Source organism: Chiroxiphia lanceolata, chromosome Z, assembly GCF_009829145.1.
Source record: "Chiroxiphia lanceolata isolate bChiLan1 chromosome Z, bChiLan1.pri, whole genome shotgun sequence".
NCBI classification, from domain to species: Eukaryota; Metazoa; Chordata; class Aves; order Passeriformes; family Pipridae; genus Chiroxiphia; species Chiroxiphia lanceolata.
The window spans coordinates 10,722,674-10,746,542 of NC_045671.1; the positions used below are offsets into that span (position 1 = coordinate 10,722,674).

General features: G+C 42.3%; 1 protein-coding gene across 1 annotated transcript in view; it reads right to left on the reverse strand.

Moving 5' to 3' along the window:
• Nucleotides 1–15,626: 15,626 nt before the first annotated feature.
• ADAMTS12 (ADAM metallopeptidase with thrombospondin type 1 motif 12) overlaps nt 15,627–23,869 on the reverse strand; it is a 148,714-nt gene continuing 140,471 nt past the window's right edge. The window contains exons 22-24 of the mRNA XM_032675323.1: nt 23,063–23,209; nt 21,185–21,338; nt 15,627–19,400 (exon numbers count right to left, since the gene is read on the reverse strand). Coding sequence (XP_032531214.1) covers nt 19,165–19,400; nt 21,185–21,338; nt 23,063–23,209 — 537 coding nt within the window. The 3' untranslated portion in view covers nt 15,627–19,164. The remainder of the gene's footprint in view (nt 19,401–21,184; nt 21,339–23,062; nt 23,210–23,869) is intronic.

Consider the following 23,869-nt stretch of genomic DNA (forward strand, 5'->3'; position numbering starts at 1 on the left):
AGCAATTGGCCCTCAAATCTGATAATTAGAAACTGATGGTATTAAAATTAACAACTGCTAAAGGCTATACTTATTGGAAAAAAAAAAAAAAGACAGAACATAGTGCTTGATGCTTAAAGAGCACTTCCAAAACAATTCAGCCTTTCTACATGGTAGAATTTTCCATTTGCTTTGGACAGGAATATTTTTTCACAGTTTTCTGGATGTGGCTGATGTGATTGAGCATGGATTGAGCATGTGATTGAGCTGGATGTGGCCACTGTGATTGAGCATGCTCATACAGAATGAGCTACATTTGGACTTGTACCAAAGTTAGATTTTTTCAGAAATGTAGGAAAAACATTTCTGATAAATTACTACAAGAACACGTGTTCAGATAAACTGGGGCAGCCAGGGACATTTTGTAGTGTTCTCAGACATTGAGGATAGTTCATCTGGGCTACATGTTTGGTTTCAATACATGAGATCTCTGTGTCCCTCCCAAAACCACAGACTTCAGCTGGATCACAAAGCTCTTCTGCAAACAGGAGAATGCTCTGAGTTGCACAGGAGGCATCTGTGAAAACTGGAAAAAAATACCAACAACCAAATCAAAAGTATTCAGCATCCAAAAAAAAAAAAAAAGCCAATTAACCACTGACAGAGCCTCCACCAGGCAACTGTATGTCTCTGTACTAAACGATAAGGTAGTGGGGACCACTAGAATGGAGACAAAACAGATGAATCCACACTGCCACACAAGACATCCTTGTCTTCCTCAAAGCCTTTGGAATTGCCTCTCTAAGATCCCCACAGAGAGAAGCAGAAACAGGAACGAGAGAGTTGGTGGAAGGCAGCAGAGATGAGGCAAGAAATCACGGAACAAAGGCATACAGTGCTCTCCCTGCTGACATCCAGATGCAAAGTTAAGCTCCTTGGAGTCTGAATGTTCCACTACATGAAAGATTTATCTCACTAGCTTAGAAGAGAGTATGTTCACTCATGTCAGTTTGGGGTTGACACTTGGAGCACCTTTTGCTATCTATCACAAGAAGAAGTAGGCTTATAAACCAGACTTTTATTGATTTTAGTGCACTCCTGAAACATGACTTAATACTTTGCAGCACCTTAGATGCAGAATGACAATCTAATCGTGTTTGATATGTGGGTTTTCAATTGCACACTTCAGGGACAATCTGTAAGCTGTCTAAAGCACATTAGCTGTTACAGGAAAATTTCTCTGTAGTTTTGTTTAATGGGATACAGGCCTATAAGGATGTGAAATCTCTACACCTGAGTATCTGCAAGGATGTCAGGCTGCACACTGGAACAGCCTGGCTGTGCTGAGACTGGGAATTTCAAACACATTTCTACTTTATAGGAAGGAAATACTCTCTTCTCACCACCAGCATACAAAGTTAGAATTTTTGGTTGCTATTTCTGGTTTAATGGATCTTGAACTCCTGGCAATTAATGCCTAGGTTTTCAAGATGCTCCATGTAGAGCTGATGGAGCACACATTGTATGTAATACTGTGGTGTTCAGCTTTGTGTTCCCAACAGAATACTTTGCAAAGCATTACTTTGTTTACAGGACAATATGTTGTTTTCTAATTAATAAACTCATCAGAACAAGTATCATAAACCTCTGAAAAAGTAATTTCAACCACCCTTATGCATGGGAGATAGTGCAGGGAGATTATGGCAAGCTCAGTCTTTGAGTAGCAGTGTTTCCAAGTGAATGTAAGTAGCAGCTCTGGTTTGTGACATCAGTCTGCATATGAACCAAGATACACCAAATAATGCAATTTTCCTTTCAGTCAACAAAGAAAATCAAGTATTGTTTTGCTTAGAAATATCTGTCTTGTATTACCCATTAAAAATTTAGATGGAGAGAGATATCAGTACATACCTCATCTAAAGCACTAGTTTCATCACAGTAAGTGAGGAAACTGCTGGAGTTCAAAACACTGAAAGCATTCCTGTCCCATTCCATGCTGTAACCAGGATAAAGCACTGCTGCTACTGGGAAACTGACACAAAGCACATTTCAGCTTTCCTGAGCAGCAAACAGGAGGCAATCAGGCGGCATTTAAATTACAGCTTGAGCTGAAGTGAGAAAAGGAAAAGGATTCAGGAATTGTGTGAGAAAAGGACAAAGAGGAGACAGCAGGGTACATCAAACAAGGGTGTGCCTTTAGACTCAGGAATGGGGAAGGAGAGCTGTTACTTGCCTGTTTACATGTGTGTGCCACTGTGCAGGCAGCACAAGGCAAGGGCTCCGGCCACATGGCAAAGCCAAGCTCTCAGAAGCCAACTATGGTTTTCTTTTCTCTTCACTTTCCCTTCCACAAACAGGCTTTGTCAAGCTGCTGCAGCAATTACACCTGGAATGACCGAGGCCCGTGCAAGGATGACCCAGGGAGGCTCTTCCAACACCCAAACCCAGAGTCTACTGAGCAACTTCTGAAGATCAGCCCTGTTGCAATTCTCCCTTTCAGCCTTTAGCTGGAGTCCCTGGCTAATGGAGAACCTCCTCCATGACAGCCTCACCCCTGCTACCAAATAGAATATGTAAGGAACTGTTGTATCTCCAAGACCAAAACTCTCTTTTCCCTCCCCCAAGGGAAGACACCATGCACACACCGTCTCCTCAGAGCAGAGGGCTAATGCTGGGCTGTGCTGAAGAGTATGCTGACCTCCAGACACTGTAGAGAGTTATGGACCAGAGCCTCAGCCAATGGGCTGAGCATGGGTTAATTACCACACACTCACAGCTAACCCCTCTGGCTTGTTCAGACTAGTGTTTATGGGCTTGCTATACTGGGGGCTGCTAGGAAACCACACGCACTGTGCCAGAGCTCATGGGTGGTGGGTGTTTGCTGTCCCTCCTCTCCTAGAACAGATGCCATTGTAGATGACAAAGGAAGTGGCAGCATGAAGTTCAGCTCTATGTATCAACTCAAAACAGGGACAGCGACACCCTTGCTCTCGTATAGGTCAAGAGTTGCTAAGCTGGTCTTCTCTATAACTCCCCCCTCTTCCCCACCTCAGCTGGGCAGCCTGTTCATTCTTAGCTTCAAACCCCTGCGACAGTACCACTTGGTTATGAGTGGTGATTTATATTGCCTTTGTTATGTAGCCACTTTTTGAACATGATAACATGAGCTTAAATGGATTATCTGTGTCATGGTCAGAGACAAAATACATTGTAATAGTAACAGAGCATCTACAGAGAATTTCTGCAAATCTTAGTTCACTGACAGCTGACCTGTGCAAGACAGGGGTTTATGCCAGTTGAAGGAATAAATGCTCAGCTTAAAATTAACAGAAAAACAGATTAGACATTTTAACTTTCCATCCTCAGTTCTGTCCCTCCATCACAGGGACAGTCTTCTTAAAAACTGCCCTGGTGATTTGGCAGTAAATCGTATAATATGTGTAATAAAATACTATTAATGTGGTGCCAAGGGACCCCAATAAGATCAAAACCTCATTGTTCAAAGCTGTACACAAGCAGGCTTTGCTCTGAAGTGCCGCCGATCTAATTACAGGGGGCACCAGGAGTGCAGAGCACTGTGTTGACTTAACCCCTGTCACCCTGCAAAGCCCTGGAAGGACTGGACCTACAGGCTTGGAAACCAGCTCTCTGCTCCCCACACCACACTGCCTCTTCTGTTTGCTTTGCCAAGCAGTGTTTTTTTTAATTAGATCACATTTGTTAGAAGAACAAGCAACCATGCACGTGTGTGTATGTAGGTGTGCAGAGCTTGTCTGCATCACTGCAGACAGGCCTGGCACACTGACATAGCTGCTTCTTGCACCACACACTCTTAGCAGCTGCCAGTCTGCCCTCAGTTCTTTACATCAGAGCAGTAAGTGGATCACACCATCAGCCACGGGAAGAGAAAACAGACATGGTCAAAACTTTTTTTTCATCTTGAAAAGTATGAAGTTCTCTGCTGTTTAAACTGCAGCCATAAAGAGGTCTGCTCTGAGTCACTGCATCATTCTATTTACGCCTTTAGATAGTCACTCCCTGTTCTCAGTGGCACTATTGTAACCTCAACTCTTTAAGACCTTTTTCCGCCAGATTTCAAGTGCTGGTTTGGCCCAGCAGCTGCCCAGCATTTGTAGAGAGGAGCCCTGGGAGCCCAGAGAGGTGCTACTTCAAAATTTGCAAAAGGAAAAATCAATCAATCAATCTGTCCTTCTCTGGTCTGCCGTGGCTTATGGTATGTCAGTCCCATTATTGATTCAGTGCTCAAAATATCACCAGTGCTCTTAAACGGTTTTGATCAATAAAAGGTCTTCAGTTCTTCAGAAGACAATAATCTTCAGAAACTATCACGGATAAAAGAGTCTGGAAAAAACAAAATGTAGCTCACTGATTAATTCTACTGGTTCATCAGTAGGGTCTTCAATCCTGGTATACCCACCAAGCAGGCAGTTTTTATCGCACATATTGACCAAGTACAATTCTAGAAGGAGACAAATGTGTGCTGAGGCTTTGCAGCCTGGTTTGGGGTTATTACTTGTAGATAACCTTGTGCAATGTTTAGGCACTCATTTTGTTTGTTGGAATATCTGTCTGAGCCACTCACAAAGTCTTGATCCCTCTCCCCAGTAATCTATCATAGAATCAAAGAATGGCGTGGGTTGAAGGGACCTTAAAGATTATCTAGTTCCAACCCCACTGCTGTAGCAGGGAACCTTTCACTAGACCGGATTGCTCAGAGCTCCATTCAGCTGGGAAGAGGATCCAACTACTTCCCTGGGCAACTTGTTTCAGTGCTTCACCACCCTCACAGTAAAGAATTTCTCTTCAACATCTAATCTAAACCTACTCTCTTTCAGCTTGAAGCTTATCGTGTCACTGCATGTTCTTATAAATAGTCTGTCTCCATCTTCCTTGTAGGCTCCCTTCAGGTACTGGAAGGCTGCCATTAGGTCACCCCAAGGCCTTCTCTTCTCCAGGCTGAACAATCTCAATTGTCTTAGACTTTCCTCATAGGAGAGGTGTTCCATGACTCTAATCAACTTGATGGCTTCCTCTGGACTCACTCCAACAGGTCGATATTCTTCCTGTGCTGGGGACCCCAGAGCTGGATGCAATGTTCCAGGGGTCTCACCAGAGCACAGCAGAGCAGAGGGGCAGAATCATCTCCCTCAACCTGCTGGCCACACTGCTTTGAATGCAGCATATTTATGTTCTGTTCTGTTCTATTCCTCTCCATAAGAGAAAATTCAGAAGTTGGGTGAGCAATGAAGATGTTGCTACACAATTCTGGGGTGTGCAGAAAGACCCATATAATTCTCTTGAAAAGGAAAAAACATCAAAAGACTGATAGCTAACAATTTACTTTTTCCCTCCCTCAAATCGTTGTCAGTTTCCATGGTGGAGGTAGACAGATTTTTCTCCCCACAACTTTTTATCATTGTTGGATTTCTGCAGCATCATAACAAAAAGGCATTTATACTTGATAAAAAGTATTGCTCAAGACAGGGGAAGAGCCTGGAGGGGATGTGCTGGACAGGAAGGGTAGCATTTACCACCCTCAACAAGGATTACTGGTTGTAATAACAGCACATAAAAATTTCATAAAAATTAATCTCATTAAAGAACTGCAGCCCTATAGTTTTCATCCTCAGATATAACTCAGTGCAAGACAGGTTGGTTTTCTTCACCTCCATCTCTGCTGCAAAAAACCATTAGGTTCTCAGTTACCCTTCCGTAAACACAGAGTGAGAAAACTGAGGATTGAATTATGACAAGACATTAGTTTTTTCAGTCACGCACACTCTGAAAAGGGCTGAGTTTGTCGAGTATGTTTCTAGTCCATTCTTGCTTTTGACAGTCTTTTGCTGAGAAGGACCTGGGGATCCCGGTGGACAAAGGGAACATGAGCCACCAATGTGCCCTTGTAGCAAAGGCCAGCAGCACCCTGGGCTCCATTAGGCAGAGCACTGCCAGCAAATCGAGGGAGGGGATCCTTCCCCTCTGCTCAGCCTGGTGAGACACATCAGCTGCACAACAGGCTGGGCTCCCCAGTAGAAATGACACAGATGCACTGGAGGGAGCCCCATGGAGGGACACAAAGATGATGTCCTAGTTAGAACAGCTGTGACCGATTCATCACTGGATGGGTGTAGCCCAAAACTGTGTATTCTATAGCCTTCCATGCCATTTTCCCAGAAACTGCTGTCAGTAGGGCCCGCGAGGTGGAGGGATGTTCCTGTCCTCATACCCTTTTATGGAATTCCCCACTCTGAGGGAAGGACTGAGCATCCTTTTATGGAATTCCCCGCTCTGAGGGAAGGACTGAGCATTCCTGCCTGAGCTGGAGAATATATAAACCTGGAGTTTCGGAACCTTTCCACCACTCGTGGGATCCAGATGAGGACTGCAGCTCACCGCTCTCAGTCAGACTGCAGCTCACCACTCTCAGCCTGACTGAGACCACCACCCTCAGCTGGACTGCAATCACCACTTTTGACCAGACTGCAACAGCTCTCCCACCAGCAGGTTTTTCCCCTCTCCCTTTACTTTGGACTCAGGGGAGGGCCCAAGGAACACTGCTTTGTTTATGCCCCAGGGTGCTGGGTTATACATTTGGGTTTTGTGGGTTAAGACCAATTGTTTGTCTGTATAACTGTACTTATTGTATTATTTTATTAAATTGTTATTCTGACTTATAATCTCTCTTTTGAGTTGAGTTCATTTCCCCTGCTGGTTAACTTTTAAACCAGCACAGATGATGAAGTCTATTAGGGAGAAATCACATGTGATGTGATGGAAATAGAATCTGCAGCAGGTGGCTAGAAGAGCTGAGCTGGAGACAGGAAAGGATGCTGTAAAAGATGCAGACTTCTGTTCAAAAAAACCCCTACATTGTTATCAGAACAGTTTTCAGCTTGGAAACTCAATAGTCATGCAAGTCTCATCCAAGGAATATTTGCTCAACACCCAAGATTCATTCAAAATTATCCAAAGCTTTGCAAAGCTTTTTTTTTTTTTGTGAACACAGATTAAATTTAAAGAAAAATAATGGTGTAAAGCAATTTTAGTTAAATTTCTCATTTAAAAAATGGGGAAAGGGTAAGCTCCTTGCTGATGAAAATCTTACGAATTGCTGTTCAGTTTTATTCTTCTGTTGCTTCTTCAAAGGTGCATGACTTATGACTTAGTACTTGAGGTAGAAGTCATGTTTAACACGTCATTTGAGGACTGTCTTCAGATCTCAGAGAGCAATTTCATATGAATCATGGTTTGAAGTTGCATGTGTTAATAAATAACATCCAGTCATATAGCATTATTTAGCAGTGAACAATAATAAAGAATGATAACACAGCTCATCAGTTACCTGCAGTATCCCTCCAGTATTTATGGAGGGGAAATATAGGCACAGAAAGGAAATTAGACAGAACATTGGAGTTAACACCATAATTTCAGAAACATGTTAGGTGTAGTTGCTAGGATTGCACACAAGGTCAAAAAAATAGGCACAGGTGAAGGTTTTATTGCTTGTGAACTTTTTGGTATATATATATATATAACTGTAACTTTGCACATCTTTTCCTTGAAAGGAAGATGATAACAATAATATTTTTTTCATTATCTAATGAGATGTCATTTGTTCTATAATACATAATTTTAAAAAATTAATTCTGGGCTTCCCACAGTTGAACAAAATATTTTCAGTGAAGACTCTTTTCATCCATTAAAAAGTTCCTGACTAGCTCCAGTTTTGAAATGTCTAGAGATTCTGGCTTGTTATTTTATAAGCTAGATACCATTGACATTTGAAATAATATATTATTTTATGTAGAAAGAAGTATTCTCAGTCATAAATTGGCTAAACAGAGAGTGAGATTAGATCATTGAAGATAAGTGTTCCCAAAATTGTTAATTCAGAGGCAAATTATTCCTTGCTCACAAGTTTATACAGTGGTGACACAAGGGGAAAGTGGCAAGTCCTTCACTGGTACAATGAATTTCCTTCTCTTATGAAAATTGTGCATATTTTCACTTCATTTTATCTATCAGTCATTACTAACTACCGCTGCCTTAGAGCTTCCCATGGACATTTTGCCTGACCACAAGCCCAAGGGTGAGCTTTTGGGATCCATCTGGAGGGATCACAGCTCAGCACTACAGATTCAAAGAGCACCTGGATTTGTAGCAAGGTCACTGTAATGTGCCTCCTCTCACAAGTTTCCAGAACTTCAAGTTGCCTTCTTTTCCCTCCAAACTAGATGCAAATAAAACAATATACTTCCCCTTCTAAGGTGTTTCTGATCTAGACTAGTGTCCCTAGATCAAAAGCAGCTCTGTTCCTGGCTTCAGCTATACAGGTATTTGGGATGATTTGCTCAACTATGGCAGTGACAAGGACAGCCAGCTCCCTTTCTACCTCTGCTTCCTTCCTCAATTTAGTTTTACTTTGTAGGAGCCATGACCCCTGGAGAAGAGCAGGAAGGCCATGAATAATACCTGTGTGCACCAATGTAGCAACCTGGGGTTGGGATGCACCTTTATCCAGTATGAACCTGGAGCACTGCATCTTCTATTGCAGGCTTCCCCGTTGATCAGATCTTCAGGCACATGGAAGTACTGGCTCAAGAAGACTTTTAAAACCATCGATTCCCCATAGGGTAACCCCCTCAGCATGTCCTGCAATAGATCTCTATGAGTCTCTTATCTTGCTTTCTTCCCATTTTGAGTATTTAAGATGGCAACCAACCATGTGACCCAAAGATATCTTAGTGGTTATGCTAGGGAAAATCTGAGATCAAAGGCATTTCAAAGCTGTTGTTGAGCATGTTTTGAGTACGCCTTGAGGTTGAAACTTCAGTAAGACAAAGGTTAGGGCTGTGCTTATGCTAGCTGGTTCTCCAGCTTAGTAAAACCACAACGCTAACACAGCTTCCCTCCAACAGACAAGCTTGATTAGATCAGGCAAAAGAAAAATTTTGCCTTGTCCCGTGAGATGTCTTGATCGTAAAAACTACCACTGTTATTTTGTGTTTGTAAAAACACAATTCACCGTAAAAATAATATACAAAGAAAATGTCAACCAAACACTTTCACTCCTGTAGAAAGATATTCCGCCATTAAATATCTTTATTGGTGATCTGGAAGAAAACAGAAAATCAATGCTGAGACTGTTTTCAGATGAGACAAAAATTGGTGAGACAGTAAACGAGGGAGATTGGTTAGATAGGGTGAACTGGGTCACTCACTAAAGTTGGTGGAATTTAAAAATCTGCTTTCATAAAAGAAGGAAAAGGAAAAGCAAAGATGAGAGGTCATATATGAGGGAGGGCTGCATCCCAAACTTCATGACATTGGGAAATAGCAGCATAGTAATGGCAAACTACTATATGACTTTATGTATATAACCTAATGCAAGATCTGTAATAAGTAAAATTTGTCCCTGAAAAAGTAATAGAATACCGATGGTGTGTGCAGTGACAAGTCCAGATTTGCAATTTGCAAGTCTGTGTGTCTGTGCTTCAAAGCTACATTTTTAAGCATTCAAAACCAGCAGAAATAATGAAATCCATGGAATAAGCCTTGGAATAACTGAAGAAACTCAGTGTATTTATCTCATTCAAGGGAAGAGAGAAGTGATTTGACCAAAGTTTGAAAGTACATCTCTCTGAAATAGATTTCTAATGGAGGCTGCACCTATTCCTGGCATGCAAAGAAAGAGCACCATCCTGAGCTTGGAGGAAGAAGGTACCAAAATGGCAGCTAGCAAAAGGCAAAAAGCTTGAAAAATCATTCACAGAATCACAGAATCATAGAATGGCATGGGTCGGAAGAGACCTTAGAGATCATCTAGTTTCAGCCTTCCTACTGTGGGCAGACAAGCCTTCCACTAGGCCAGGTTGCTTAGAGTCCTAACCAACGAGCCTTGAACACTTCCAGAGATGGGGGGATCCAACAGCTTCTCTGGGCAACCTGTTGCAGTGCCTCACCACCCTCACAGTGAAGAACTTTTTCCTATTATCTCAGTTTGGAGCTACTTCCCTTGTCCTGTCACTACATGGTCTTGTAAAAAGTCCTTCTTCATCTTTCTTGTAGGCTCCCTTCAGATACTGAAAGGCTGCATTTACATCACCACAGAGAAGGCTCTTATTCCAGGCTGAACAATCCTAGATCTCTCAGCCTTTCCTTGTAGGAGAGCTGCTCCATCCCTCTAATCAACTTGGTGGACTCCTCTGGACTTGTTCCAACAGGTCAATGTCCTTCCTGTGCTGAGGACCCCAGAGCTGGATGCAGTGCTCCAGGTGGGGTCTCACCAGAGCAGAGCTGAGGGGCAGAATCCCCTCCCTCACCTGCTGCCCACCCTGCTTTGGATGCAGCCCAGGACAGGATTGGCTTCCTGGGCTGTGAGTGCACATGGCCGGGTCATGTCCAGCCTGCCATCCACCAGCACCCCCAAGTCCTTCTCAGTAGGGCTGCTCTTGGTGCAGGACCTTGCACTTGGCCTTCTTGAACCTTATGATGTTCCCAAAGGCCCAGTCCTTGAGCTTGTCCACGTCCCTCTGGGATGCATCTCATTGTTCAGGCACGTCAAACGCACTCTCAGCTTGATGTCATCTGCAAATTTGCTGAGAGTCCACTCACGCCCTTTGTTTATGTCATTAATGAAGATATTAAATAACACTGGTCCCAACATTGATCCCTGAGGGACACCACCTGTCACTGATGTCCACCAGGACTCTAAGCTGTTGACTACCTTCCTCTGTCCAACCACTTTCTTATCCATCTAACAGTCCACTCATAAAATCCATCTCTCTCCCTAAATGAAACATGTCATCTGAGCTTGTCAACCAATAAAGATTTCTTGGTTTCACCAGGACACAACCTCTGCATAGTTCAAATTAAGAACATACTCTTCCTTTGATCAGAACAAGAACAGTCCTCTTTTATTAATAATAATTTGATCCTTTGATCAGAACAATAACAGTCCTCCAGTAACTTTTATTCACTAATCTAGGGCTAAATATTTAGTCATTCTCTAAATAAATAAAGGTGATGATAGAGGAGAAAGAAACCTGTTGCCCTTGTATCTCTAATCTATGGTGGGTTTTGCACTCCATATATGGCATATTTTCCTCTCAGCAGGCAACTCTCATTTGAGAGGGATAGGTGTCATGGGCTATTGCAGAGCATACATGATGTTCTTTCCTCAGAGACTTGTTTTATTGCTTCTGCTATAAAAGGCTTCAGCACATGACAGCCCCATCATGTCAGTTGGACATACCCTACAAATCGGTTTAGGGACCGATTTGTAATTGCTTCCTGGGCCAATGAAGTACCAACTTCCCAGCTAGTAAAACACATCCAGGGAAACCAACACCTTTCAGCATGTGCTCAGCAGATTTCCTAGATCAAACCAGCAAAATGTGTCTGGCCACCAGAAAAATACCAGCTTTTCTGGGTAACTCTTTCTTCTGTCGGAGCTTGTTGCGTGCAAGACGAAAGGCTGCTTTTCTTGCGTGACAGGATGGCAGTGCAAGGTGTGCTTGGTGAGCGGTTCTCTTCTTCCTCAACAATTCCTGGATCTCTTGATTGTTTTCATCAAACCGGTCCTCATTCTTCTTGAAGGAGAACCCTTACTTGGCTGATTATTTGTTTTAAAAAACCCAAACAAATCCCCTAGGGTCAAGGTGAAATGCAGATGTTTCTCTGTGCTTTGAAGGAGGGACTGCTCCTTGCTCTCATCTGCCAGCCCTAAATATCCCATTATGCTGTTTGCACTGCCGTAATTGGCACTATATAGTGGAAAACTCTGTCAAGAGGACAGGAAAGGGACCACTGCAGTGTCCTGCCCAAAACTGCACTTAAGGCACTCACACCACCTTGCAGCGAGGTACCTGACCCAAATGTGAAGCATAAGGGAGTGGCAACTGATAGACAAACTGCCCAATAGCAGTACCCCTCAACAGAAACACTTCATTTCAGAAATATTAGAATTATCAGTTTTGACATTGTTCATGATTACTCATGGAACCCATATTAATGTGAAAAAGGTTTCAAACACTCCAATGTGCCACTTTTTACAAACTAAACTTTCTAGCATAGTTTGTTCCCCTTGCTGCTTAACAAAAACTTCACATTTACACAGATAAACTCATTCTTCATCTAGGGTAAGGGTGACTATCTGTAGTGGATGGAAAATTTCAACTCCAATTTTGATTAACTTTCTACAGTTTCAGACCCAATAAGGGTCATGGCCATGGCATTCCCAGCAGCAGAATAAAAGCTCCCTAAACAAAGCTTCCATTGTATTAGTGGGCACTTTTTGCCTCCTCACATGCTCGTAACAACAGCAGTCAGTGAACCCTGAGACATGGGTTGCTCAAAGGATTTGTTGAGCTCAGCAGAGAACGTTTTTGTGTTCCACATCTCACCACTCTTTTGGACACCATGAGTCCAACAAGGCATGACAGACACATTTCCCATTTGGAGGGTGATTGCAGGTCAGACTGATGCTGAGTCCAAGGGGGTGTTGGGGAGGTAGAGGAGCAGCAGATCCAAAACGCCATCCTTGTACAGGCCAGCACTGCCTGCTCCCAGCAGGGTCCTCACATTAACAAAGGGTACGCTTGTCAATCAGACCATGTGTCCCTAGTGGGAGGGCAGGGGGAGCCAGCAAGTTTACTGAATATGTAACTACAATAATTACCAAGACCCATCTTTGCTTCCATCAACTACAGCAGGATCTGGCTGCTGCAACAGCCCCTCTGCCTCCTTGCTCAAACATACACTTGGAAGACAGGTATGAACAGAAATTAAGTAACCCAGGAGCAACAGGGAACTGTCAGCTCCCAGGTGGCACACAGCACCTGCTAACAAGGGGGATATCTGCTGTAAGCAAACTCTTGCCTCATGCTGGAGCTTGAGGATGCTCATGGCCTCCCCTCAGCTCAGATGTAAAGTAAAACTTTCACTTCATATGGATGGGAAGCCAAGACCAACTGGGCTCAACATCTCATCAGATGGGCAGGAGGGTGAAGTTAGTTGCTTTTCTTCTAGGTTCACAGCTGCTGGGTGCAGGGTCTGACACAGCCCGCTTTTATCTAGGGGCAAAATCTCATTAGTCTTTCAGTGTGTTTAATTATTCCAGTGATTTTCTACGACTGCGAAAGCCAGGGCTGTGTCCCATGAAGGACAGGACTAGGAACAGATACACATAGAAGAGAATTTGCAGCTTTCCTCTGGAGAAAAACACCATTCAATTTGCTTTCAGATAGTAGGCATTGCACCAAAGGGCAGTAATTTTATCAGCCAGCAGTTTGTTATGAGTCTGATTCATGCTCCCATGTATTTATAGCATGACAATATATTTTTATTTCCAGAGCCAAAAAACCAAGAAATATACTTCCAAGGGAACACAGCGGTAATTTAATCTCAAGTTTCATTAGTTCAGCTATCATATGAAACAGATAAAAGATATGGGACAATAAACTGGAAACATAATATCTCCATGCCTTCCATCTGTGTAAATAAGCATGTGGGGAGCTTGAAGCTTCACTGCACTTCTGTTCACAGCAAGTTCTCATGTATTTGTAATAAAGCATTCCCTCTCTGCTGCTTCATTAATCAGCTTCCCTCACACTGGAGCTTTCCTTATGGCAGTTTCCCATTAATGCCACATTTGCCATCACTCCAGTATGGCAGTGTTCCCAGTGGGAGCTTTCCCTATCACCAGCACTATAGCAAACAGCAGTGCCCTTTGCCCAGGCAGTCCAAAAAACAGGACCACAGATTTGGCATTGAGAGGGCAGCTCTGGGCATCTGTTCACATCCCAAGGGTTACCATAAAGCCACAGCCTGCCTTGAAATGCTCACATGGCGAGTGACCTTCACCTGCTAGGGATTTCCCTCATCACTTACAGGGAAATGGCTTGGCACCACATAAAGCCCTTTCTTGTTTCCAGATTCCACCAGCCTCTATGCACAGAGAATGAATGGTCTCTTTTGCTTGCAGATAGCACTTACTCAAATCCACGACAGTCTTTCAGTGTTTTGTATCCAAAGTTCACCCCTTCTTTCAATTATTGAGATTTCACACTACACAAGAGAAAGTTCAGGGTTTCTGAACTTTATGAAATAGTAGGACTCTTAAAACATGTGTTTTGCTCTGTTAATTGGGCACTGTATTGGCCTATTAATTATGAACCTGAGCTCAACCCCTTCCCTTTCAAATCTGGAGGAAAGTCTGTCTGCAGCCTCTCAAAACCCAGGCTTTGGAGTAGGTCTTTTTGACTTATCAGCGTTCAGGAGCCCCACTACTACTGTTCTCCACTGTCAGGGATATATCACAATCAAAGGGAAAGAGTGCAGCATCAGTATTTTTAGATGACACCAATCTGAGTGATGCTGTTGACACACCTGAAGGGCTGGATGACATCCAGAAGGACCTGGATGCCATCCAGAGGGACTTGGACAAGCTTGAGCAGCGGGCATATGGGAATCACATGTGGTTTAACAGGACCAAGTGCAAAGTGCTGCACCTGCACCAGGGCAACCCTCGATACCAACACAGGCTGGGGGATGAACAGATCAAGAGCAGCCCTGCTGAGAAGGACTTGTGGGTGCTGGTAGGTGAGAGGCTGGACATGGCCTGGCCATGTGCACTCACAGCCCAGAAACCAATCCTGTCCTGGCTGCATCCAAAGCAGGGTGGGCAGCAGGTCAAGGTCAAGATCCTGCCCCTCTGCTACACACTGGTGTGACCCCACACTGCACTGAATCCAGCTCTGGGGTTCCAGCACAGGATGGACACGACTCTGTTTAAGTGAGGCCAGAGGAGGCCACCAAGTTGATTGGAGGGATGGAGCACCTCTCCTATGAGGAAAGGCAAAGTGAAACCTAAGAAAAGTTAAGAGAAGTACAGAGAAGCTGTGGATGCCCCATTCCTGGAAGTGTTCAAGGCCAGGTTGAATGAGGCTCTGAACAACCTGGTCTAGTGATAGGTGCCCCTGCCTATGGCAGGGGGGTTGGAACAAGTTTCCTTCCTTTTAAGTTTCCTTCCAATTCAAACCATTCAGTGATTCTATGATTTATTCTATGATGTCTCAGACCCAGCCAAAGCCACTGATTCACTGAATCCAGGCAGCTACCAGGGACCATCTTCCACCTGCTTGTAACATGACAGAGACAGAGGTGACTCCAGGGGTCTGGCAAAAGACTGCCTCCCCAGAACACTGAGTGCAAACTAATGGTGCTCTCTACCCAAGCCTAACAGTGATGCCTGTGTTTCTGGGCAGCATGTCAGGGTACAGGGCTACTGTGATTAAGTTTCTCGGCATAAGCATCAGCAGTACCTAAAACTCAAGTGCTGAAAAGGTTTGGTGCAGTGGTAAGATTTCACCTATTTCGTAAGAAATGACTAAGCCTGTTAATGTATATTTTTACTTAGCACCACACTTTAATCTTCTACTTTTACCCCTCACCCTTTTTAATGATCTCTTTTATGTTAGAGTATCAAACATCAAAATAACTCAACGATGGGGATCCCCAGCATAGTAAATGTATTTTCTAAGCTTTTTTCTTTTTTTTTTCCCCTGGAAATTCCATCTTATGAGTCTTCTTGCACTGGAAAAATAAAATACCAGAGACATCAAACATAAGCAATGCCATTTATTGAAGCTTGAAACAAATATGTCATCATAGTTTGCTTTTTAAACCTTGAAATATTAGAACAAGCTGTGAATGTGCCAAATACACATTTTTCCTGAGCAATCTGTTGAAGCTGATGTGTCTCGGGCTAATATGATAATATAATGATAATATGCCTCTGCACTTTGTACTCTATTCAGTTTTGAGACTAATGACCATCTGGGTTTAGATCATAAATCCACCTTTACTTAAGAATAGTTGTCTCATAACAGCAGTGGCACTGCTCTGTTAAAAGAGTTCATGTTGTCACAGTCTTTTCCCTAAAGTTTTAAGCTGAGCAAAGTGATGACTGTGCTTCCCTGGGTAGAAAGATTATTTTGATTAATGTCTATAATATAATTTATTCACTTTTTATTAATTTCTAATGAAATTACAGCTCCCTGAAGAAAACAATGAAGGCAGAAATGTTTTTACTCCATGGTAGCCCTAAGGAGCACTGGAAAGGCCAACCCTCACAGGCATTCTTCCTCCCACCTGCACCATATCCACTCAGTCAGCTCCTTTCTCCTTAGCCCACACACCTGACAGCCCACTTCTGCTGACCGCTGTGGATAAAAAGTTGCAGGTATCTCTGAGCACAGTCTGATCCTGGAGTGAACCTAACTCTATCCTGCCCAAATCCTGTAAGATGCTTCTGGGAATACAAGAATCATCTGCACTTACCACCAATCTGGGTTGTTTGGCTTTCAGAGAACTGCTCTACACAACGCAGCCTGAGGCCAAGCCCTGCCAAATGCTTCCTGAACCAGACAGGGCACCTCCACTTCCCCGCATGATACAATATTTCTCTGTTCAGTGGAATAACAACTGCCCAGGTTTTTATTGCTCAAAGGGTCAGCAGCCATTCAGGTCCTCAGAAGGACAAAAGCACACTGTGAAACTTAAAAAGTATCATGTCTGGCATTGGCCAGCAACACCAGAGACATCCATTATCGTAAGAGTGCAAATGCACCATTGTAAGTCATCCCCACATTATATAGCACCACATTTTTAACAGTGGATTTTATCAGCACCTATAACTGGCGTTATATTGCCAGCACAGAGGTTAATAAACCCAACCTTGCCATGCTCCATATTTTGAACTCCCAGAGACTTCAAGTGAAGAAGTGAGCCCTAAGCCAAAGGTCACAAACCTTTGATAAAGGACAATGTGACTTGCAGCCATTATTAGGTTAATATATTACAGCCAGGCCAAGATATTTCTATTAACTTTCATAAAGGTCTGTCTAGAAAGAGGGCTACTGCTAGTCACCGTTCTGTAACCACAGTGACACTTGGATTCATGCTTTGTGTCTCAATCTGAACTGCATAAAATGTGACATTTCCACGTATTAAAATCTCAAATTGTCAGGTAACTAGGGAGTAAATCTGAGATTTTCTAAAAAGAGTGTAGAACCAAGGTGTCAAAATCCTACTGAATTCCAAAGGAATCTAAATGTCTGCTCTTGTCCAGCTCTTTTGAAAATGCCCAGCTTTGTTCAAAGGGGCCAGTTGCAGCTCCCTGAAGTTTGTTCTGCCATTTTCTTCAATAGCAAAACGGATTTGGCTAGTGGTCTCCTAATGCCTGAGGCCTGACCTATGCAGACAATACTCTGGGTCATAAATTCCTGTCCCACGTGCCCCTCAACCTCATTATGATCAAGGATTTGCACTAGGGGAAAAGTTTGCTGTGAGTGAGGTGATAGAGTGCTCTTGTGGACGTGAGCTTGCACTACTACTGGGAGATACTGGATTAAATGATAATTCTATCACTGAACATTAGTGTGAACTACAAAGTTTCCAGTTGCAAGCTGGTCTTTATGCCAATGCTGTAAAATTTGTTTCAAAATGTAGTATGGGAATTTTCCAGCTGAAATTCTTGCATGCCACATTTGAAGCTGCAAGAAAGGTTTAAGTCTGTAAAGTTGAATTTTGTCATATGAGTTAACATGACATTTGTAAAACTGTTTAGCTGAGTCAGCTCATCACTCTTTCTTCTCTTTTTGTAGTTTGTAAAGGAACAGAAAGACTTTAGTCTTCAAACTCAAAAGGATCAACTTCAAACTGTCGTTACCTACACCAGTTTAGAGATCTCTTGCTCTTTTGCTGTGTGACTCCTTTACTCTTTGTGCCATAAACAGTGGAAACCATTACGGGACCAGATTTCTCTGTTCAGCAGCAGTAATATTCTTGAACTAAATGGAGCTGACCACTAGCATAACACTGGTGGAAGTGAGACGATGATAGAGAGAATACCACCAACATACCCTTTCCAAAGGATAAATGTTGAGGTTGAATTTTTGCTGCAGAGCAATCTGGTACAACCTCTATGCTGCATCAGTTTCCTGATAGCTTTATATGTCCTGCTGACTTGTACCATTTGTGTTTGAACAGCTGCAGCTATAGAGATTGGCCACAGTTTTGACTTGGAAGGCTTGCTTTATCTGATTTCAAATAGCTTTGGATAGCTAATTTTGGAGAGAAACTACAGATGATATGTGAGACTTAAGAATGTTATTGCCTGTCTAGCAAAAGATTTGCCTGTCTAGCAAAACTATTTCTTTATACTGAAATTATTCTATCAAATGCACTGTATAAAACTACCTAACAGATATTGCTGGTTTCTCTCCTAAATGTGTAAAAAGGACACATAGATGTGGCACTTAAGGACGTAATTTAGCGGTGGACTTGGCAGTGCTGGGTTAGAGACTGGACTTGTTGATCTTTTCCACCTAAATGATTGTATTACTCCATTAAAGGTGGTAGATACAAACAGCTTTGATGTTATGGTACCCAGAAATGTTGCTTAAAACATATTTGGGAACTTAACATCCTATATTTGATGGGGTTTTTGGGTTACTGCAAGACATTTGTAGCAAAAGAAGAGTGGCGAGAACAGGCTACGGCTGAGGTATCCTTCAGAGGTTCAATCATGCACTAAATGAAGATTTCTTCTGAAAAATCCAATGTTTCAGTTCAACCTATCACAAACAGTTACGATAAAACTTTGCTTTTAAATTTATGAAGTGAGCAATGACTTTAGAGAAACACTGCCACTTCACCTGGATTCCTAAGAAAGAAAGGCAAGTGGGCACAAAGAGAACGGGGCCACGGTGCAAGTCTGTGTCTGCTGCCCAACTGGCCTCCTTCACTAAACACTCTTAAGTAAGCAGTACTGGTGTTTCAAGTCAGTTTCAGAAAGAGATGGAAGAAAGAACAAGTAAAACATTCAATTAAAACAATCAGAAAATTCTTGCAAGCTTGTTTCTAGCACCTATGCATGCCTAAGAATTACTAGCTGCTGGTACTTTGCAAATTATGTTACAATTTTTCAACTATTACAGAGAGAAAAAAAAAGAAGCAGTAACTTAGGAGTCATAATCCTAGGCAATGTGTTTTCCCAGTTTTGATCACAGATTTTCATTAATGTTGGATGGTTCATAAAAAAATGAGGAACATAAAACCTGTAAACAGAAGCCCTAATCAAAGAAGAAAGATAGTGCCAAGCTAGTGCCAAGCTGCTTGGTTGTTGTTTTCTTGGGTTTGAGGTGATTTTCTTCTAGATTTAGTGTAATATTGTTGTCTGAGGCCTCGCTGATCCCCGTATCTTGCTTTGTTACGGATTCGGGACTGACTACATGTGAAGCAGCACTGAGTCTGTATTGACGGCAGCAAGCACTTGCCAATGCCTTTCAGCCTCTCACAGAAGTGAACTGACAGCTGGTCTTTGCTGCAGGGCAGTCCTATGGTGGAGAAGATAAGAAGAATTAGCTATATTTTGCTGACGCACTGTCTATATTTCAAGAATTTTAAACTGCTTTATGACAATGCTGTCTATCAAGGCTCTTATCTATGATGGCTTTCTCTTTCTCTGTATTACAGATCAGTTTGATCCCCCTGAAATTCCAGGATCTTTTAGTGAACACGTGACCTTCTGTCTTGGAAAATGCAGCAGTCGCTGCTGTTCAGTTAGACATTACTTTTGCAGCAGACAGAGCTGATCTATGTTTTTCACTTGAACATTTCTGCCGACAAGGACTGTCTGAGAAAGCCTAGTAACAATGACTTGTGAGCCTGGTACTTTTGCATTCTTGTAACTGCACTTAAGACAGGTGCAGTGGGCTGGGAGAGTGATGCAGAGCAAGGCAGGGCAGGCAGGAGAGCACAGACAAAGCACGTGCAACTACACATTCAGCTTAGCTACACTTCAATTTCTGCAGCACCAGGGACTGGTCCTGTGTGTACTGTGGCGCTGATAGGCCTGTGATAGCTTTAATAAACTGACATGTGCCAAACTGAGATATTAGAAACGGGAATCCTCAGGTGTGAGAAGACAAGGTGTGCAAAAGCGGGAAAACAGTGCATTAGCTGAATGCAAGGCTGTTTTTCAGCAAATGCCCCAGCACTGGAACTAGGGAAACTCAATGAAAACTAGTATAAAGGCAGATCAAAACAGATAAAAGTGATTCTTTTCACGCTAGGCTGCGCACCCAGTAGGGCATTTCCTGTGTTTCATGGGCCGCTTGAGTTTTATTCACAGAAATACTCTAATAACTAGTACTAATCTGTGTAGGCAGTATCTATCTCATTCTGAACATGAGAGGGACAGGAAATAAGCAGACCAATTCAACCCTAGGGCAAAACGTGTGCTAAAGATCTATGAACAGCAGCAGGAGTGATGCATCACTCTCAAGGGTGTCAGATCTGCGCTGCCCTCAGGAGTCAAACCCTTGTCCCATTGTCAAATCAGACCCTTACCACTGAGTTACTAAGAGGGAAGAATCATCCTCCAAAAGGCTTTTGAAGGTTTTTCTAGAAGGACTGTGAGTTGTTGCTGTTCTTAACTGAGGGAACCAGTCAGATACTGCAGTACGCAGATTACAGATAAAGATTTGTACCCTTTTGTAAGCTTCTTCCTTCCCCTGACACCTCTTTTCTGGGCTATTAACCATCTACACCAGCACGCTCCTGGGCCTTTGAACAAGAGAAGTATAGGACACCCTAAGTCACTTCTCCCCACCTCTTCATTTTGGATAGTCCCACCCTGTGGGACTCAGATTTTTCTTACAGTGTCTCTCTAAGAATTTGCTTGCTTGCCACTCACAGTCCAGAATCTGCAGTTTCCACAGGGGGAATCTATCTTAAGAAATGGCATCTGTTTGGACTCACACTGCATGTCCTTCCACAGTCCTCAATGCAGTCTAAGTTACCTAAAATAGGCCAACACGAGCAGGCCTATTCATTTAGTTGTGGCATCATAAATTAGGCCTGCATGCTCAGAGGACTGCACTCCTCATCATGCTCAGAGGACTGAACAAGGCCAGGAGGGCTGGAGAACACAAAAGCATGGTTCTGCCAACAGAGGAGCTGAGCAGCAGCAGGTCAGGCTGACCTTTAAGTACTGAACCCACAGTACTCAAAAGAAGTTGATAGATTGAGTAGATAGATTCAGTTCCCAGTTTTTGAAGAATCTCAGCACAAATGGAGAGCTTTTTGGAAACTGTCTCATGCAGGTGTATTATCATACCTGTACTTTTCCTGCACTCTTGCAGATTGCATTTCTGATGCTCTGTTGGCTTGGCTTTGTCCACACACATACTGTCAGCTTCAGTTTCATTAGTTTCTGTATTCATGCATTTCACAGTTCTTTGCTGAATGCCCCCTCCACAAGAAACAGTGCACTGAAAGAAAGTAATGTTAACACATATAAAAGTATTTTTATATGGAAATTTTGTAATATGCCAATATTTGCGCTGTAATGTGACAGGAGGCTAAAAATGCCATATGATCCAGAACCAATGACTTTACACTACTTTGTGTACTGTGTGCTCTACCCAGACACCTCCATGGTGTATTGTGGTCAGATTTGGCAGCATACAGTGGAAGAGTAAATAGCATAACTATAGCATTTTGGAATGTGTAACCAGGGGGAGAGGATTGTTTTCTGCTGAGGATGAGGATGATCAGTCCTACAAAATAAGAGAGTAGTAATCTAAATTAGTACAAATTAGGACATATTTTGCATCCCGTTTTCTCGCTAAGTTAAACATATATAATCATTGCAATGTTACGTCTACAAATGACCAAGATAAGATTTATTAAAAAAGTTCAGTGAAATGTTGTTTCTTTCGTGACATTTACACAGTGGTTATCCTTTCTTTATGACCACAAAAGAACAGCCAGCTGCTTGTTCTGGCTGCAAAAAGAAAGCCATAAAAAAGGAACACTCTTAAAATACATTCTTGTACTATTCCGTAAATGTATTTAAATCTTCAGACTTCCCAGAGCATCTCAGAATTCCAATTAATCATAAGTTCTTTTTCTCTTCAGATAAATAGTGCCCAGCAAGATAAATAATTCGACAGACAGAGAATGTCAGTTAATAAAACACCAGAGATGAAGACAGGACTGGTACCTCTCTAATTTTTCTGCAAATTATCTTTTCTCTGATGTATATATCTGTGCATAAGACACAATTGTACTGGTGTGAAGCACATTAAAAGGTCTTAGGTACTCTTGCAACAACTTTATATTGATGTTTAAAATATTTCTAATAAAGTAAAATTAATAATTAGTACATTAATATAGGATTGACAAATCAGTAAAATAATTGGTATAATTTTTTGTATTCAGGTGCTGATTTTATGCATTTCACTTCCATATTTAAGTGTTACACTAACTTTACATTACATTATAGTCATGTCCCATCTAATGGCTTTGTGTCAAAACCAACTCATTACATTTTCTGTGTTACGTGAGTCTCCATGGTTTTCTTATTTGTGGCTCCCGCTTTTAGCATTCCTTCGATATTCTATTCTGCTGTGCAGATATTTTTAATGTATTCCATGTTTATTAAGAAAATCGAAGGGAAATGTTTATTAGAAATACCAGTTTCTTTATAAATAAATGTGTGTTGCAGATACTGGAAGGTTCCCCAAAGACATGTCTTATATTTGTCAATTAGATTTCCAGGTGTTAAAGTAGAAGGCTATTGGTCAAAACTCAGATTTTCTCTTCGTGTGGGCAAGTCCAGTATTCCACAAAATTGCTTTAAGGATCACCCAACCCCCTCTAATAGCTTGAACAGTGGAAAATTTCAGATGAGTAATGGAAGAATGTAAATGGTATCTCCTTTTTTATCAGACAAGTTAAAAACTCCAGCCCTTCAACAACACCTAATGCAGCAATAAAAAGTAGAAGCTACAATACCTGTCAGCTGAAGGAACAGAGATGGGCTGGCTATGAAACGTTTAGTAACATTTTCAAAAGCTCTTCATTTGTAGCTTCAGCTGTGAATAAGAAGCTACCCTTGCCACAGGCACTGACGTTCAAAGACAAGAGAATAATAAGACCAAATATGGCCAACTCATGACAAAAGCTAAACCAAAAATAAACCGAATCCTACCGGGCTCCAGGCCTGGTTAATCCACTGTGTACAAGGCTGCCTGTTACACGATGCAGTGGCATTAGGTCTTTTGGTCCAGTCACAGTGCCCTTCTTCTGGGCAGTAGATGTGTCGCTTTTGCTGGCCACCACCACAGGTTCTTGAACACTAACAAAAGAGGGGCACAACGAGAGGTGGGAATGGGTAACAACACAGAAACAGACCATAAAGACAGTTGGAAATGTTCACTCAGAAATGTGGATAACAAGAGTTATCACAACGTGTTAACAAGAGTCTACAAGAACCCTAGGTCACTGACCCATGGGATTTGGAAAGATGTACAAGCTAGTCTGCACGTCAAGTCCTAAAGTCTAGGCATGAAGAAAAGCTCTGCATTGAGACACTTCAACATATGCTTGGAAGGAGACAGGAAATAAGCTGTTACTTGGGGAAAAGCTGCTCCTGACATGCATTATTGCAAGGACTACAGGACAGCATGGAAGTGGCTACACAGAACAGGCAACACAGAACTGCTCATCAGCATCACTGGTACCAGTAGCTTCTCTAACAAGAATGAGATTGGAAGTCACATGTCTGCAGGATTAATCTGTAATACTTACTGAAGACAGAACAAGTTCATGAGATGCAGCATCTCATTTTATGAGGTGGCTGGGGACATTAAAATTCATCCAGTCCATACAACAAATGAACTATTTGGCAATAACAGTGTCTACTTTTATTATATATACACTATATATATATGTGTGTATTTGATATATTCACTACAAAGACAGTGACCTAAGTTATTTTTTAAACATTCTTCTGTCC